The following is a 17,576-nucleotide window of genomic DNA, read 5'->3' as shown; positions in this document are numbered from 1 at the left end:
GCTGAAGAGATCACTTGACCTCTAGAAAGGAAACTAATTCTCTTAGGAACATGTCTTCTCTTGCCTCCACCAAGTTGAGACAAAAATAACAAATAGGTTGAGTCCCTCTGTCCTTAAAGAGTATAAAGCTTCCAGGGAACAAAGATTGGCTTCAAGTTTTTGGCTGGGATCTCTCAGAACCACTGACTGCAGTATTCTGCTGATTTTGCAGTTGCTGACCACAGACAGAACATCTAGCCACCCACCCACCCCCTCTTCCCTCCAGGGATGCCTATGTGATCAGACACCTCAGGAGGGAAGGGAAGAAAGGGAAAAGATCATTCAGATATACATTGGAGACAATGAATAGTATCAGAAAGCCAACTTTTTTAGTCACAAAATCAGAACATGCAAATTACAAAACAACAATTTATTTACAAGAAAGATTTTACTAAGGAAGAATATCACTGGCTACTTTATAGAATTCTAAGCACAATTAAATGAAATTAGGAGATTACTGTAAACCTGTAACTTGACCATCATGAACATGAAAATATGTTTAGTGAGACTGGTTTTTAGAGAATAGAACAGGTATAGGTTGGCAACTTCATTTCCATCTCCTTCCTTTTGTACCAGATAAACCCATAGCTGGGATTATTCTGAAATCTCCACAATGAAGTAGGAAATGATGAATAAAGAAGGACAGCCTTTCTGTCTGAAGTCCTTTTGATGCTATTTTTAAGGAGCAGGTTTTGTTATCCTATCATGTGAGTCAAATCACAAACAATTTGGAATTACATACCCACTACAATATGGATGTATAATATATAATTGTACATGTGAAATTTATTGTTATTATAAAGGTGATGTAAAGAGGGCTTACAGTTACATAACTCAGGTAAAGAGTACATTTCTTTTTGGAAAATATCCCCTCTCTTGCTCTCCCACTTTCTCTTTGCATCCCCACCCACAAATTATATAGTTTATTTTCAACATATAGTTGAAACTAACAAATGCAGTTTTTCTTCATTTGTTCACCATTTGTCCTTCCATTTCTGTGCCCTCGTTCCCCTCCTAAAGACATGAATGAATGAGTACACAAGATAAAATGAAAAACAAAAATAGCAAAAAAGAAAAAACCCTTTATTTCCATTTCCTAGGTTAATTTTGATAAATATTATTTTGTATGATCTGATGCACATAGGCATTGTACATATAGAATTTTGTAAACTTGTCAGATGAAATTATACTATTTCCTGGTCTTGAATATGATAATAGGAAAGTAAAGCTTGATTCTGTGAATTTTTGTAGCAAAGATCTACTTTCTCACTACTTTGCTATTGTGTTTTGAAAGACTAAAAATGTGGTGTGACCTCATGTCATGCATGAATTAGTGTGACTTAAAGTGAAATCCCAAAGAAATTTTCCCTACCTCCTCCTGTATTTTGGCTGATATCTTATCTTAGATTAATTGTAAGGATTTTATGAGGAAATCACTGGAATAATTTACTTTTAAAAAGGTTAAAACTTAATGAATTTTAGATTTTTCATATATTATTAAGAACTATACTCAAACCAGGTTCTGGTAGCTCACACCTGCAATCCTAGCTACTCAGAAGGCTGATAACAGAACATCAGGATTTGAAGCCATCTTGGGATGACAAATCCAAGATACTCTTGCTTTCATAACTATCAATAAATCCAAAATTGAAAGTATAGCTCAAATAGTAATGCAAACAGCTTGGTACTGGCACAAGAGGAGAGCTGAGGACCAATGAAATAGAACTGAAGACCCAGAAATGAACACACAGACATATAGCCACCTAATCTTCAATAAGGGAGCTAAACAAATAGAATGGAAGGAAGACAGCCTCTTCAGTAAATGGTGCTGGCAAAATTGGTTAAACACCTGTAGAAAACTAAAGCTAAATCCTCATATATCACTCTGCACCAGAATCAAGTCCAAATGGACCAAAGACTTCAAAGTCAAAGCAGACACCCTGAAAATATTATAGGAAGGAATAAGAGAAACTCTAGGGTTCCTTGGCACAGGCCGAAATTTTCTTAATAGAGACCCAGAAATACAACAAATCAAAAAAAGGTTGGACAAATGGGATTGGATGAAACCGCAGAGATTCTGCATGGCAAAAGACATAGCTAGCAAGATCAATAGAAAGCCCATGGACTGGGAGAAGATCTTCACTAACCATACAATGGACAAGGGTCTCATATCTAAAATATACTTAGAACTCAGAAAACTAAATCCCCCAACAACAAATCTTCCAAGAAACAACTGCCAAAAAATAAGTGGGCTAAAGACTTAAAGAGAAACTTCTCTGAAGAGGAATTAAGAATGGCCAATACACACATGAAGAAATGCTCTACTTCTCTAGCCGTAAAAGAAATGCAAATCAAAACAACATTGAGATTCTACCTCACCCCAATCAGAATGGCTAAAATCAAAAAATTTAATAACAACAGATGCTGGAGGGGAAGTGACCAAAAAGGAAGTCTACTGAATTGTTGGTGGGAATGTAAACTTGTTCAACCACTCTGGAAAGCAGTGTGGAGGTTCCACAAAAGACTCCACAGGGCTCCCTTATGACCCAGCAATCCCACTTTTGGGCATTTACCCAAACAATCACAAACAAGGGTATACTAAAACTACCAGAACCACTATGTTTATTGCAGCATTATTTACCATAGCTAAGATCTGGAACCAACCCAACCAGATGCCCCTCAGTAGATGAATGGATAAAGAAAATTACACACACACACACACACACACACACACACACACACACACATACATACATACAGTGGAATTGTATGCTTCCATCAGAAATAATGACACTGCCCATTTATTAGGAAATGGAAAGACTTGGAAAAAACTATAAATGAATTAAGCCAAGCACAAAGAAACATAGTTCCCTTGGTTTCCCTTATTTCTAATAAGTAGTATGTCTAGGACAAACAGAAAAGGTCAAAAGCTATATACATAGGACCATATAAAATGATGTTAAGCTAAATAAACACCGAGACAGGGACACAATAGTTTTTTTTCTTTCTTGCTATAATTTTTAACATACTTATAATGTACTATGTGATTTTTTTGTTTCTTTGGTATGTTCCTCCCCCATGGTATAACCCCTGTTTTCACTGTATTTGATTCCGGTACCCTGCATCTTGTATATATACTTTTCTAATTTGGGGAGGGAAAAAACAAAATGATTAAATAGGGATACACAATGTCCCATTGTAGCAATGAGATGAACAAGACACTCTGTTGAAAATGAACTTTACCTTTTCAGTTAGGGGGAGGGGACACGAGTAGTTAGGGAGGTGGGAATAAGTGGATGGTAGGGTTAAAACAAAGGAGGAGGCAAAAATGCTTGATAGGAAATATACTCATTACTTTATTCATGTAACTGTAACCCCTGTACTCTTAAAAAAAAGTGTGGCTCAAATGGTAGAGCACCAGCCTTGACGGAAAAATCTAAGAATGTGAAACCTGGCAAGAAAGGAAAAAGTAAAGCAAACCTATACTGAATTATTCATTGGATTTATGTATTGTGTTCATCTTCTGTTCCATCAAATTACTTCTGATAAAGGTAAGAGCCAAGATTAGAAGACTAGATGTTTTGTATCATTTAATTTAACATGTCAGAATAATATAGTGGGATATTCTGCATGTGATAGCTGTGATATAAAACTAGATTAGACAATAACATTAATATTAATCAATATTGATCTGACTACATTAATATACTTCAATAATAAGATAGAGGAAGGACACTTTCTGGGACAATGTTTATGTTTGCAGCATTATTTATGTGACAGTTGTTTGGGTATTATATTTAAATTTCTCAAAAAAATTTAGACATTATATGGAACCTTTTGGGTATTCCTTAATGAAAAATTTTAAATTGGAATGTTAAGAGAAAACTGGAAAATATTTCAACCATATCAATAAGTTAAAAATTAATATTTTAAAATTCTCTTAGAGGAAAAATATTCACTCAAACCCTCCCTGCTATTGCTCTTCACACCCATCGCATCCAGATCCCAGCATATTTGCTGTGCGCTGGGTTCTACTGCAGCTCAGGCCTTACTGGGGCCCCTGTAGGTTTGGATGCAGGCTGCAGGTGTTGGGGGAGCATTGTGTACTCATTGCACAGAGATAGGTTGCTGGGTCACTGAGCTGGGAGTTTCTGATGTGCAGGGAAAGATAGAGGCTGGCTTTGTTGAGGTGCACTGTGAATTTTCCTTCATCTTTATCACCGTTGGAATATGTAGATGCCAGAAGCTTAGGGCCTTTCCCAGAATACTGTCTGTACCACATGAAGTACTGATAAGCACTATTCTTATAAGTGCAGTTGAGAGAGGCAGTGGCTCCCTCTGGAACACTGAGGGACTCAGGATGCTGCTCCACCTCCTTCTGTTGGCTGTTTACCCCTGTGCAGAAAGACAAATGTCATATAAAGGAACAATACAATACAAAGTGGATGCTTTCTCTTATGGAATGTAAATTACTTTTTTCCATGGGCCTTCCACCCTCCCTTGCCTAAAAACTAAGAACTTTCTGGTTTTTCCTCACATACCTGACACAGACACACAGACAACAACTCCCATCACTGAAGTTCATGTTCCCATAGAAATGCCAACTCACAGCTCAAGCGATGCCACAGGATCACTAATAAGACACTCAACGATCTCATCCTTTCCCACTGAGGGCGAAGATTACAAACTGCACAAGAAAGTAAATCTCAGTATTGTGCTTTAGAAAACATAACAGGAACTGTCCTTCAAGTAGAAAAAGAGGATCTTTTCCCCAAGCCTCCTGCACCAACCAACTCCTCCCTTCCTTTCTCACTTAAGAGAACTTGAAAGGTTTCTTTTTGGTCCCTGAATGCACACTGCCCTCTTGTGGTCGCTACTGATCAAATACTTAAAATGCAAATCAAATATTCAAACAAATACTCAAAATGCAAACCCTTCTTACATGAAATGTTAAAACGTAAAAATAGATATCTAGTTAGAGATTTTGGCAATTTGCTCAGAGTAAATATGGGGACGTGATGTTCATGTGTGCATTTTATATTACTTTTTTTTGGAGTAAAGCAGTGATTCTCAAAACCCTGTTTCATGCACTAAAAATATTATATTTTTACTGTGGAAATCTGGGTGTTGTTTTCAGGACCAAGCAGCATTTCACATAGTAGAGATCTTCTTCATATCAATCTAGGCACCTTCAAGTCATTCCTCATCTTTAATTTTCAATGAAATTTCCTGAAATTTAAAAGAAAACTTTATAACACAGATTGGTTCAACATCTACTTAATGGAATGTTTCTTGTTCACAGCCTGGGAAATATTTATTTTCATTTTACAGTGTATATTAGTTTTGCAAAATAATGGGTTTATTGTGATTTTCATACATGATATAATGTACTTTGGTTATTATCACTCCAACATTCCTTCCTCCTTCCCCTTTACCTCCTTCTTCCTAATAGTTCAGCTTCTATTTAGAATGCCTTACGTTTCTCTAGTTTACACATATTAGAGAAAACATTTGTCTTTCTGAATCTGGATTATTTCATTCAATATGATGATCTCTAGATCCACACATGATCCTTTCATGAATATGTTTCATTTTTGTCTTCAAATACTACATTTTCTTCATCTATTAGTTCTTTGCTGAACTGATTCCACAGCTTAGCCATTGTGAACAGTGTCACATTATGCATGAGTTGTGCTAGTGTCTCTACTGTATATTGACTTTGATTCCTTTAGGTATATACCTGAGAGTGTTAAAGCAGTATCTTCTGATATATATATCTATATATATATATTCAAGAAGCTCCATTCAGAAAGCTTTGTAGTTATTTCAGTATATATTTTCAGGAAATGCTATAGTGATTTTGATAGAAGCTGTATTAATTGTCATGCCTACTGGCAGCACATAAGAGTTCCAACAGAGCATTTGGAAATGAGCACACTTATATTGATTAAATAGAAATAATTGGCCCCATATCTAAACTTTAAATAAAAGGAGACATATCCATTATTTTGTTTAAATTTTCTAATCCTTTCATCTTTCTTGAATAAAGCCATAAAAATCTAGGAGTTGATGTCAACCTTAGAAAGTTATAAATCTTACTCTCTCTATTTTTTTCTCCCTTCCAAAGATGGGCTGATCAGAACCTCAGAACTTTTCTTTCCTCACTGAATGCTGCAAAGGAAGTAGATTGGGGAGAAAGAAAATATTGAAATCATTTTCTCTAAAGATTGGTTGTACTTGATTAAATTACAGTTATTTCCTGGTAGCTTCAAAAACCAAAGAACAGAAAAAAAAGAGCATATTAAGAGCCTTGACAAAAGTTTGAAGATGAAGCATAAAGTCTTAAATACAGAACATAGGCTGAAGCACTGTCTTTGTAGGAAACACACAAAATAATGAATGAATTAATATATCTACTGTTTTGACAAACCCAAGAGGCATATAAGTGCTCAAAATGACTGAAGTCATTTATCATCAAATTGTCCTGCAGAACCTTTCTGCCTGATGATGTCAAAGTAGAAGCAACTCCTTTTGATGAATGGCTATGGAAACCACAGCTGTATCCCAATGATGTTAAGTATCAAGTGGTCTACATTATCCACAGTAATAAATTCATAGATGTATCTGATAAATAACAGAGTACTGAAGAGCAAGTTCTATTCAAAGGCAATTTATTTCAAAGTAAATGCTACTCTATATGGTACAATTCAATTCAATCCATTGGACTATGTAAATTGTTTTACTTAAATAAGAATATGTTTGTGTACATGTGGAAAATACATTTTTTCCTTTTCTGTTCACTTCTATACCTCATATGTTGGCATTTTAAATGATATAATAAAACAAATAAAGTCATAAATGTAAAATACCAGATTTTTAATTATCTATGTGACAATGATCTGTTTTTCCTACTTTTTATGACTCCAACTTAGTGTTCAGCTTCATTTGATGTCACCTATAACCTCATAGAATTTCTTGTAGGGAAGATCTCCAATGATTAATATCCTAAGCCTTGTTTAAGTCTTCAAATGTCTCAATTTCTCTTTTATTTGTGAAAAAATTAGTTCCAATGTATAGAATCACTGGCTGAGTGTTTTTTTAATACATTTTTATTTTTGGTGGCAGTGATGGTTTTGTTTTTTGTTTTTTTGCTTTTCTTTTTAGCAGTTTAGAAAATCATTCCACTATTCTGATTTCCATGATTTTTGATGATTGAATGATGGTTGGTAATAAAGAATCCTTTGTAGCTGGTGGGTAAGACCTGTAATCCTCATGTATTGCTCAGGATGATAAGATCTGAGGATCATGGTGTGAAGCCAGCCATGGCAGGAAAGTCCATGAGACTCTTATCTCCAATACACCATCAGAATACCAGAAGTGGTGCTGTGGCTCAAGTGATAGAGCTCTAGCCTTGAGCAAAAGGAGACAGTGCCCAGAGACAGTGCCCAGGCCCAGAATTCAAGTCCCAGGATTGACAAAAAAAAGAAAGAAGAAGAAAAAAGAATCCCTTCCATGTGGTTTCTCTCTCACTGCTTCCAAGATTTTACTTTGTTCCTATCTTCAACAGTTTACAATATGACACAATCTAGATTTGTTTGGCTTTGTTTTCTTGGTACATATTGAGATTTATGGACGTGTATATTCATATGTTGTACCAAGTTTGGTCACTGTTTCTTTATTTCTTCTATTTTACCTCACCTTGCTTCCTCCCCTCTTCTAGAATTGCTACTGCATGTTTGACAGTGACACAAAGGTCTCAGGCTCTATTCATTTCTTTCTCTCTTTTTCTCCCCAAACTGAGTAATGTCAATTCACTTACCCCACATTTGAAGATTCTTTCTCATGAGTGTTCAAACACGCTGTGGAACCACTCTAGTAAAATCATTTGAGATAAGCGACTTTATGTAGCCATTTCTCTGCCCTGGTGGAATTCTGGCTCATGTCCTTTGCATTTGTCCTCCAAGGAAATCCTGACAGGTATGAGCCAAACACTGTGCTTTGAGTTCAAGACTACTCTTTACATGGGCAGCAGAAACCCATAGTGTGAATGTGTGCTACTATTATTTATTTATTTTATATTGTAAACCTTTTTTTAATTGTGAAAATACCATACAGAGGAATTACAATTACATGGGAAAAATAGTGAGTACACTTCTTAACAAGCATTGTTGCCTCCTCCTTTGTTTCCTCTTCCCATCCCTTCCCCTCTCCACCACCCCTCCCGCTATCCCCACCCCCCCCAAAGATGTAAAGTTCGTTTTTCGACATAACGACTTGTACATCTCATTGTTTTAATGGGTCCACCTGTAACCCTATTTAAACAGTTTGTTTTTCCCTTCCCCTCCACAAATTATATCAACATCAAATACAGTGAAAGCAGAGCTTATACCCTGGGGAGATACATGCAAAGCATCAAAGAAATCATCTCATAAATATGTTAGAAACAATCACAAGAGAGAAAAAGAAAACATTTGAATCCTTATCTTGGGGTTCATTTCGCCTAACATCAACTTGTCTGACAGTTTCTGTTTGTCACAGACATATACTAGTTATTGCAAATAAGGGAAACCATGGGACCTATATTTCTTTCGGCCTGGCTTACTTAACTTTATATAATTTTTTCCAAGTCTTTCCATTTCCTAACAAATGGGGCAATGTCATTCTTTCTGATGGAGGCATAGAATTCCATTGTGTATATATACCACAATTTTCTTGATCCATTCAACTACTGAGGCGCATCTGGGTTGGTTCCATATCTTAGCTATGGTAAATAATACTGCAAGAAACATAGATGTGCTGGTATATTTAGTTTGGTCCTGCTTGTGATCATTTGGTTAAATGCCCAAAAGCGGGATTGCTGGGTCATAAGGGAGCTCTACGTGGAGTCTTTTGAGGAACCTCCATACTACTTTCCAAAGTGGTTGAACAAGTTTACACTCCCACCAACAGTGCAGTAAGGTTCCCTTCTGTCCACTTCCCCTCCAGCATCTGTTGTTATTAGAGTTCTTGATTATAGCCATTCTAACTGGGGAGAGGTGGTATCTCAATGTTATTTTGATTTGCATTTCTTTTATGGCTAGAGAGGTTGAGCATTTCTTCATGTGTATATTGGCCATCCTTTCCCCTTCAGATAGGTTTCTCTGTAACTCTTTAGCCCACTTATTTATTGGGCAGTAGTTTCTTTGAGGATTTGTTGTAGGGGGATTTAATTTTTTGAGTTCCAGGTATATTTTAGATATGAGACCCTTGTGTGTTGTATGGCTAGTGAAGATCTTCCCCCAATCCGTTGGCTTTATATTGATCTTGCTAGCTATCTCCTTTGCCATGCAGAAGTTCTGCAACTTGATGCAATCCCATTTGTCCAATCTTTCTTTGATTTGTTGTGTTTCTGGGTCTCTATTAAGAAAATTTCGGCCTGTGCCAAGGAGACCTAGGATTTCTCCTATTCCGTCCTGCAATGTTTTCAGAGTGTTTGCTTTGACTCCGAGGTCGTTGGTCCATTTGGCGTTGATGTAGCTTTAGTTTTCTACAGGTGATTAAACAATTTTGCCAGCACCATTTACTGAAGAGGCTTTCTTCCTTCCATCCTATTTTTTTTTTTTTTTTAGCTCTCTTATCTAAGATTAGATGGCTATAGGTCTGTAGATTCATTTCTGGGTTTTCAATTCTATTCCATTGGTCCTGAGGTCTGTTATTGTGCCAGTACCAAGCTGCTTTTATTACTATGGCTTTGTAGTAGAGTTTGAAATTTGGTATTGATATTCCTCCAGGAATGATCTTTCTGTTACAGATCATTTTTGCTATTTTGGGTCTTTTATTGTTCCATATGAATTTTTGGATTGCCTCTTCTATTTCCTTGAAGAATGAGGTAGGAATATTGACAGGTATCACACTGAATGTGTAGATAGCCTTGGGAAGTATTGCCATTTTCACGATGTTGATGCTTCCAATCCAGGAGCATGGGAGGTTTTGCCACTTTCTAAGTTCTGTTTTTATTTCCTTCTTCAGGTTTTTAAAGGTTTCATCATAGGAGTCCTTCACTTTTTTGGTTACTTAATTCCTAGGTATTTTATTTTATTTATTTTATTTTATTTTTTTGTGAACATACTGTACAGAGTGATTACAATTACATGGGCAAGATAATGAGTACATTTCTTATCAAGCATTGCAGCCTCCTCCTTTGTTTACACTTCACATTCCTTCCCAGCCTTCCCCCCACCCCCTCACACAATCCCCACCCCCCCCCCCCCCGCACCAAAGTTGTAAAGTTCATTTTCGACATGACAACTTGTAGGTATTTTATTTTTTGTGGGGCTATTATGAATGGAGTTGCTTTCCTGATTTCAGCTAGGCTTTTCTCATTGTTGGCATACAGAAAAGCCATTGATTTTGGAGGGCTAATTTTATAATTTGCCAAAGTTTTGAATCAGCTTGAGTAATTTGGGAGTGGAGTCCGTAGGATTCTTTAAATACAAGATCATGTCATCATCAAAGAGGGAGAGTTTTAGTTCATTTTTCCCTATTTGGATCTCTTTTATGTTTGCATCTTGTCTTATTGCTGTAGCTAGGCATTCTAATACTAGATTGAAGAGCAGTGGAGAGAGTGGAAATCCTTCTCTCATTCCTGAGTTAAGAAGAAACGGCTTTAGTTTTTCACCATAAAGTATAATGCTGGCTGTTGGGTTGTTATATACAGTCTTTATTGTATTGAGGAATGTTCCATGGATTCCTAATTTTTCCAGAACCTTCATCCTAAAGGGGTGTTGGATCTTTTCAAGTGCTTTTTCTGCATCTATTGAGATAACCACGTGATTCTTATCCTTGCTCCTGTTGATGTGATGAATAATATTAATAGATTTGCGTATATTGAACCAGCTTTTCATCCCTGAAATGAATCCTGTTTGATCGTGGTGTATGATTTTTTGGATGAATTGTTGAAGTCGATTGGCCAAAATTTTGTTGAGAAGTTTTTCATTGATGTTCATCAAAGAAATGGGTCTATAGTTCTCTTTCCTTGATAAGTCCCTGCCTGGTTTTGGGGTGAGGGTTATGATGGCTTCATAGAATGAGTTTGGTAGTAAACTTTCTCTTTCAATATCATTGTTGAGTTGGAGGAATATTGGTGTGAGCTGTACTTTGAAGGCCTTGTAGAAATCTGCTGTAAAACCATCTGGTCCTGGGCTTTTCTTAGACGGGTGGTCTCTTATTGCTGTTTCTATTTCAATGCTTGATATGAGCCTGTTAAGATGGTTTAACTCATCTTGGTTTAGTTTTGGCATGTCAATACTTGCTAAGAAAAGGTCCATTTCTGCCAAGTTCTCAAACTGATTAGCATAAATGTTTGAGAAGTATTCCCTTACAATGTTCTGAATCTTGGTTGTTTCTGTGGTGATGTTTCCATTCTCATCTCTGAGTTTATTTATTTGGGTGTGTTCTCTTCTTTTTCTGATAATATTTGTTAAGGGTCTCTCTATTTTGTTAATTTATTTGAAGACCCAACTCTTTGTTTTGTTGATTTTTTTCTATGTTTTTTTTTTTTTTTGGATTCTAAATCGTTTAATTCTGATTTACTTTTAATTATTTCTTTCCATCTACTGTCTCGGCATTTATATTGATGCTCTTTTTCAAAGAGGTTCAGATGTCTCATTAAATTGTTGGTTTCAGATCTCTCTAATTTGTTGATGTAGGAACTTAGAGCTATAAACTTTCCTCTGAGTAATGCCTTTGCTGTGTCCCAGAAGAACTGGTAATTTGTGTGTTCATTTTTGTTGAATATTTGAATTTTGTTTCTAATCTCTTCCATGACCCACTGGTGATTCAACAGTATGTTGTTCAACTTCCATGTGTTACAGGACTTTCTTTGATAGCTTTTGGTGTTGAGTTCTAATTTTATTCCCTTGTGGTCAGAGAGAATGCAAGGTATAACTTCAATGTTTCTGAATTTGGACGTTTGCTTTGTGACCTAAAATGTGGTCTATTTTGGAAAATGCTCCTTGTGCTGCTGAGAAAAATGTGTATTCTGATGCTGCTGGGTAAAATATTTGGTAGATGTCTCTTAAATCTAATTGTTCTATGTAGTTGTTCAGATCTGTGGTTTTTCTGTTGAGTTTTTGCTGAGTTGATCTATGTAGTTGGGATAGTGGTATGTTAAAGCCCCCATCAATTAATGATTTTTTTATCTATGTGAGATTTGAGGGAAAGTAGTGTTTCTTGGATAAATTTGGGTGCTCCCTTGTTTGGCAAACAGATATTCAGAATTGTAATATACTCCTGAAGGAGAGATCCCCTAATTAGTATGTAGCAACCTTCTTTATCTCTTATCACGAATTTTAATATGAATTCTATTTTATCTGATATTAGGATTGCAACTCCCACCTGTTTATGGGGGCCATTTGCTTCGTAGATTTTGTTCCAGCCTTTGACTTTCAAAATATGTTTGTTTTTATGGGCAAGGTGTGACTCCTAAAGGCAGTAGATATAAGATAGTGCTTTTTAATCCAACTAGACAGTCTATGTCACTTAATTGGAGAGTTAAGTTTGTTTATGTTGAGAGTTATGACTGAGAGGTGTTTGGGAGTTCCTGCCATGTTATCCATTTTCCTGGGGCTGTGGCAACTGGGTTCTTCCTTTGGTTCTTGGATTCTCAGTTTGGGTGTGGTTTCTTGGCCTTTATTGTGCTCTTGTTGGTTTTCTATGTGTAGGACATCTTTAAGTATCTTTTGTAGGGCTGGTTTGGTGGAGATATATTGGTTATGAAGGATAGTTTAGCTGGGTACAGTATTCTTGGTTGATAGTTGTTTGTCTTTAGGGCATGGCATACATCATTCCAGGCTCTTCTTGCTTTGATTGTCTCTGCTGAGAAATCTGAGGTGATTCTAATTGGTTTTCCTTTATAGGTGATTGATCTTTTCTCCTTGACAGCGTTAAGGATCCTTTCCTTAGTTTGAATTGTTCCTGTGCAGATTATAATGTGACAGTGGGATGTCCTATTCTGGTCTGGTCTATTTTGGGTTCTAAAAGCTTTTTGTATCTGAATAGGCCTATCTTTTTGTATGTTTGGGAAGTTCTCTGCTAGGAATCTGTTAAACAAATTTCCTAGACATTAACTTCCGTCTCTACCTGCTCCTCTACACCCATTATCTTCTGATTAGGCCTTCTGATGGTGTCTTCCAAATGTTGAATAGATCTGTCATATTTCTTGGATTTGTCTTGGATAGTTGTATGTTCTTTCTCTATAATATCTAGGCTGTCTTCAATCCCCGAGATTCGATCTTCTGCATAGTCTAACCTACTGTCAAGACTTTCTACTTTGTTTTTTATTTCTTTTCCTACTAATTGGTTGGCTTTGATGGCTTCTAATTCTTTGTTGGAACTTTGTTTTAGATCTTGTATGAACTTCTTTACTTCCTTAATTGGGTGTTCAGTGTTTATTCTCAATTCACTTATTTGATTGTTATGGTTTCCTTGGACTCCCTTGCCTTCTGTCAGGCTCCATTCAGCATTCCCTTTGTGGTCTCCCTGACTTTTTTATTTATTTATTTTTTTTTTATTGTGAAAAAACTGTACAGAGGGGTTACAATTACATGGGCAAGATAATGAGAACATTTCTTATCAAGCATTGTAGCCTCCTCCTTTGTTTCCCCTTCCCATCCCTTCCAAGCCTCCCCCCACCCAATCCTCCCCCCACCCCCCCACCAAAGCTGTAAAGTTTGTTTTTAACATGACAACTTGTACTTCTCATTGTTGCAACAGGCCCACCTGTATCTTTATTTAAACAACTTGTTTTTCACCATCCCCTCCACAAATTATACCGACTTCAAATACAGTGAAAGCACTGGTTATAGTGTGGGGGAGGGACATACAAAGCAACAAAGAAATAATCATATAAATGCGTTAGAAACAAATGCAAGAAAGAAAAAAAACATTTAAATACATATCTTAGGGTTCATTTTCCTAACATCACCTTATCTGACCTTTTCTGCTTGACTCATACATATACTAACTATTGAAAATGAGGGAAACCATGGGACCTATGTTTCTTTGGGCTTGGCTTACTTCACTTAATATAATTTTTTCCAAGTCTTTCCATTTCCTAACAAACGTCTCCCTGACTTCTTTCAGCTGTCCGTTTATGGATTCCATGAATGCCTTTAGTGATCTTTGTCTATTCTCATTTGCTCTCGCAATCCTGTATTACTCCTTGATTAGCTTCCTCACATTCACGCAATTCCTGTAGTTCTCTTTGACTGTTCTCAACCTGCTCACGCAATTCCCGTATCAATCTTTGAGCAGCTTTCTCACACTTACGAGATTCCTGTATTGATCTTTGGTTTGCCTCCTGTCTCTCCCTTTCATGCTCACACTGAGTCCTTTGCAGGTTTTCAATATTTTCATTCACTATGTTTACCAATAGTGTTTGTAGAGCTTTTTGGGAACCCCCCTCTGGATTATTTATTAACTGTTCTGTCACCTGATTATCAGGAGTGGGAGTTGAGATACCAGGACTTGCCATTTTTCTTATGTTTTTCTGGCTTGTTTTGCCCATTTGGTATGAAAGGAAAACCTATTTTGTGCTAGAACACTATTTTAAGGCAAGCATCAACCAAAGTCCTGTAGTTGCAAAGTCAAAAGGCTGCACATACAATCTAGTTCAACAGATACAATCTACTCACTATCAAACAACTATGGATTAATGGGCTAAGAACAGCAAGAAAGAATTTGGCAAAGCAGAAATTATTAGGTTTAGGGAGAAATGTGGGAAAAATAGGATTAGTGGGATGTGTAGAGTAAAAGGAGTGTGAATTTAACTAAGTCCTAATCTCAGAGAGGGAAATGGATTGGATAGAATGGTAGGAGAGAGATTAAAAAAAAAACAAGAAAAAATGGAAAAACAAAAATTTAAATTTAAAAAGTGAAACTTAAAAATTATCTATGTTTAAAGATGATATTGAGAGAAAGAAAGGATAGGATTAGAGGAGGGGAGGGATAGAAGAGACATGAAAAACTAAGAAATAAAAATTCTTTAAAAATTATATAGGTATAAAGAGATAATGCTGCTATTAAAGAATTTAAGCCTAAGAGGTTGTGAATTGTGTAGTAAATGTCTTGATTAAATTTGTAGACAATGGGGGATAAGGTCTAATAATTGAGGACAGGTATATATCTGAGGATCAGCAATAATTCACGCATAAAAGTAAGAAAAAATAAAAAGAATGAAGAAAGAAGGAAAGAAAAAGGACCAAAAGGTCAATACAGATTTAAAAAAGCACGTACACACACACATATACACCTAAAAAACAAATTATTAGAGGAAAAAAAAGATTAATAGAAAACATTTAAAAAAAATTAAAAATAAAATAAAGGTACAAAAAAGAGTTCTTTGATTTTTTTGGGGGGGAGGATGGGATGGGAAGATCCTGTATCCCCTTGTGTTCGTAACCAGTCTCCTGGTGGACTCTCTGGTCTGCTTGTGGTGTTTGGTTTTCCTGTGGCTTGATTAGTTTCTTAAGTTAGTTTCTTTGAGCAGGCAGAAAAATGCTCTGCTTTACCCAGATTCTCCACCCAAGCTAGTTCAATGGGCAGGAGATCTGCTTTGAGTATCACAAAAGAGGGAGATGACTGTTTCCTTTAGTTTGGAAATGCTGTTATGAGGCTAGGTTCTGGGTGGGGTTGAGGCCTTTCAGCAAACAGTAGCTATTTCCTGAGGGGCTCTCTCCAGAGACACTCACAGAGCCCAGCCTAGAGCCATTCTCAGGGTTTATGTTTACTGAATTTCAATTGATTGTCTAGGCTGAGGTAGGGAGGGGCAGCCTCTGGCTCTGTTTACCCAGTGAAGAAAGCCACTTCTCTGGGGGCAGGGTTTTCTCTGCCTGGGCCAGGTGACTTTCTCCTGGGTGGAGTTGAGCCTGGCAGGTCCGGTCAGGTTCCTATGACCTGCTAAATGACTCGGCATGTGCGCGCGCGCGCACACACACACACACACACACACACACACACACACACACACAAAATCATACCCAGAACTGATGTCTTATGTCTGTAATCCTAGCTACTTAGGAGGCAGAGATATGATGATCATGATTTGAATGTAGCCTGAGCAGGAATGTCTGTGAGACCACTTATCTCCAGTTAACCACTAGAAAATTTGAAGTGAAGCTGCATCTCAAAGTGGTAGAGCACTAGCCTTGAGCACAAAGCTCAAGTCCCACAACTGACCAAAAATAAGAACCATTATTTATTACTTTTCTAAGAAGTCATTAAGTGCAGGTTTAAGATTGCTGAAGCTGACGACACACCTGGATTTGGCATATCTTGAGAAGAAGAGGAAGGAAGCCCTGTGTCCCATCCCAAAATATAGCCCTATGCATTTTTTACCTCATAGTATGTATTCTACTAATAAATAAAATAGGAAAATAATCTCTTCAGTAACAATCACTCTATTTTTGTTTTCACCTGTCAGGGTCTCCTTAGACCTAAATGTTTGTGTGTTAGCTGCTACTTGCAAACAATTGGCAAATGCTGTGCAAGAAGGTCTGTGGCAAAGTATGGGCTGGAGCTCCAGTCTTGGTGGCAAGTTTGAAGACAGGCTGCAGGTGCCTGAGGAGCAATGTGTTCTTGCTGCACAGAAGTAGACTGCCGAGTCCCCAGGCTGTGCATCTTTGATGTGCAGGGAGAAGTGTTTGTTCTTCTTTTTCAAAAACACAAGGAATTTGTCATTTTCAATTTTGTCCCTATTTGAAAGAATGTTTATAATGAGCTGAAGACCCTGTCCTGGTTCTTGCTTGTACCAAAGAAAGTAGTCTGAAGCACTGTCTGAATAAGTACAGTTGATGACACAGCTGTCTCCCTCCTGCATGCTCAGGATAGACGGACCCTGCTCCAGCTTCTCTCCTTCACTCACCCCTATGTGGAGAAAAAAAAACAAACAGAAAGGAGACAGTTGTCAGCTCAGTACTCTTCAGGACTGCCTTTTTCTACAGTAAGTACAGACAGCCTAGATAAAGTGATCTCCTGGATGTCTAAACATCAAGTATTAATGTACTCTGGTTTCCCAAATCAACTTACAGTTCAGCTGCAGCCACAAGAGCAAGCATATACCATGAATCAATCTCTTCATATTTCTTCCCAATTACAATCACTTGAAGACTTATAATCTATAGTAAGGACAACCACTTCTGTCATCAAATTGTTTCCTTTTCTCTCTTTCAATTATAGTGCTTTCTTGAATTGTCTACACAGCCAATAAGAAGACTTTATTTTTACCCTTAACCTACTCCTTTAGAATCCACTGAAATAACCCCCTGCCTATTGGGCATCAGCTGAAATTTACTGCCACCTCGTGGTCACATCGTTTACTAGTAACTGTAGTTCACTTTTGAGGACTTATAGGGGCACAAATATATATTTTTCTGTCTTGCTATTGTTTCTAACGTATTTTTTATTATTTCTTTTTTTATTGTGAGAATACCATACAGAGTAGTTACAATTACATGGGTAAGATAACGAGTACATTTCTTACCAAGCATTGTTGCCTCTTC

The 17,576-nt window shown here is 37.0% G+C and overlaps 2 gene segments (V, D, J or C); both read right to left on the bottom strand.

Annotated features, from left to right (window-relative positions):
- Positions 1–4,087: 4,087 nt before the first annotated feature.
- Positions 4,088–4,756, bottom strand: LOC122125418. The segment is given in 2 exon segments: positions 4,088–4,434; positions 4,649–4,756. Coding segments are annotated over 2 exon segments (396 nt in total).
- Positions 4,757–5,248: 492 nt separating this feature from the next.
- LOC122125417 lies at positions 5,249–17,200 on the bottom strand. The segment is given in 3 exon segments: positions 5,249–5,268; positions 16,492–16,941; positions 17,104–17,200. Coding segments are annotated over 3 exon segments (522 nt in total).
- Positions 17,201–17,576: the final 376 nt, after the last annotated feature.

This window comes from Dipodomys spectabilis, unplaced genomic scaffold, assembly GCF_019054845.1.
Source record: "Dipodomys spectabilis isolate Male_0828 unplaced genomic scaffold, ASM1905484v1 ptg000265l, whole genome shotgun sequence".
Lineage (NCBI taxonomy): Eukaryota > Metazoa > Chordata > Mammalia > Rodentia > Heteromyidae > Dipodomys > Dipodomys spectabilis.
Note: the sequence above shows the minus strand (reverse complement) of the source record. Positions and strands in the feature narration are given on the sequence as shown.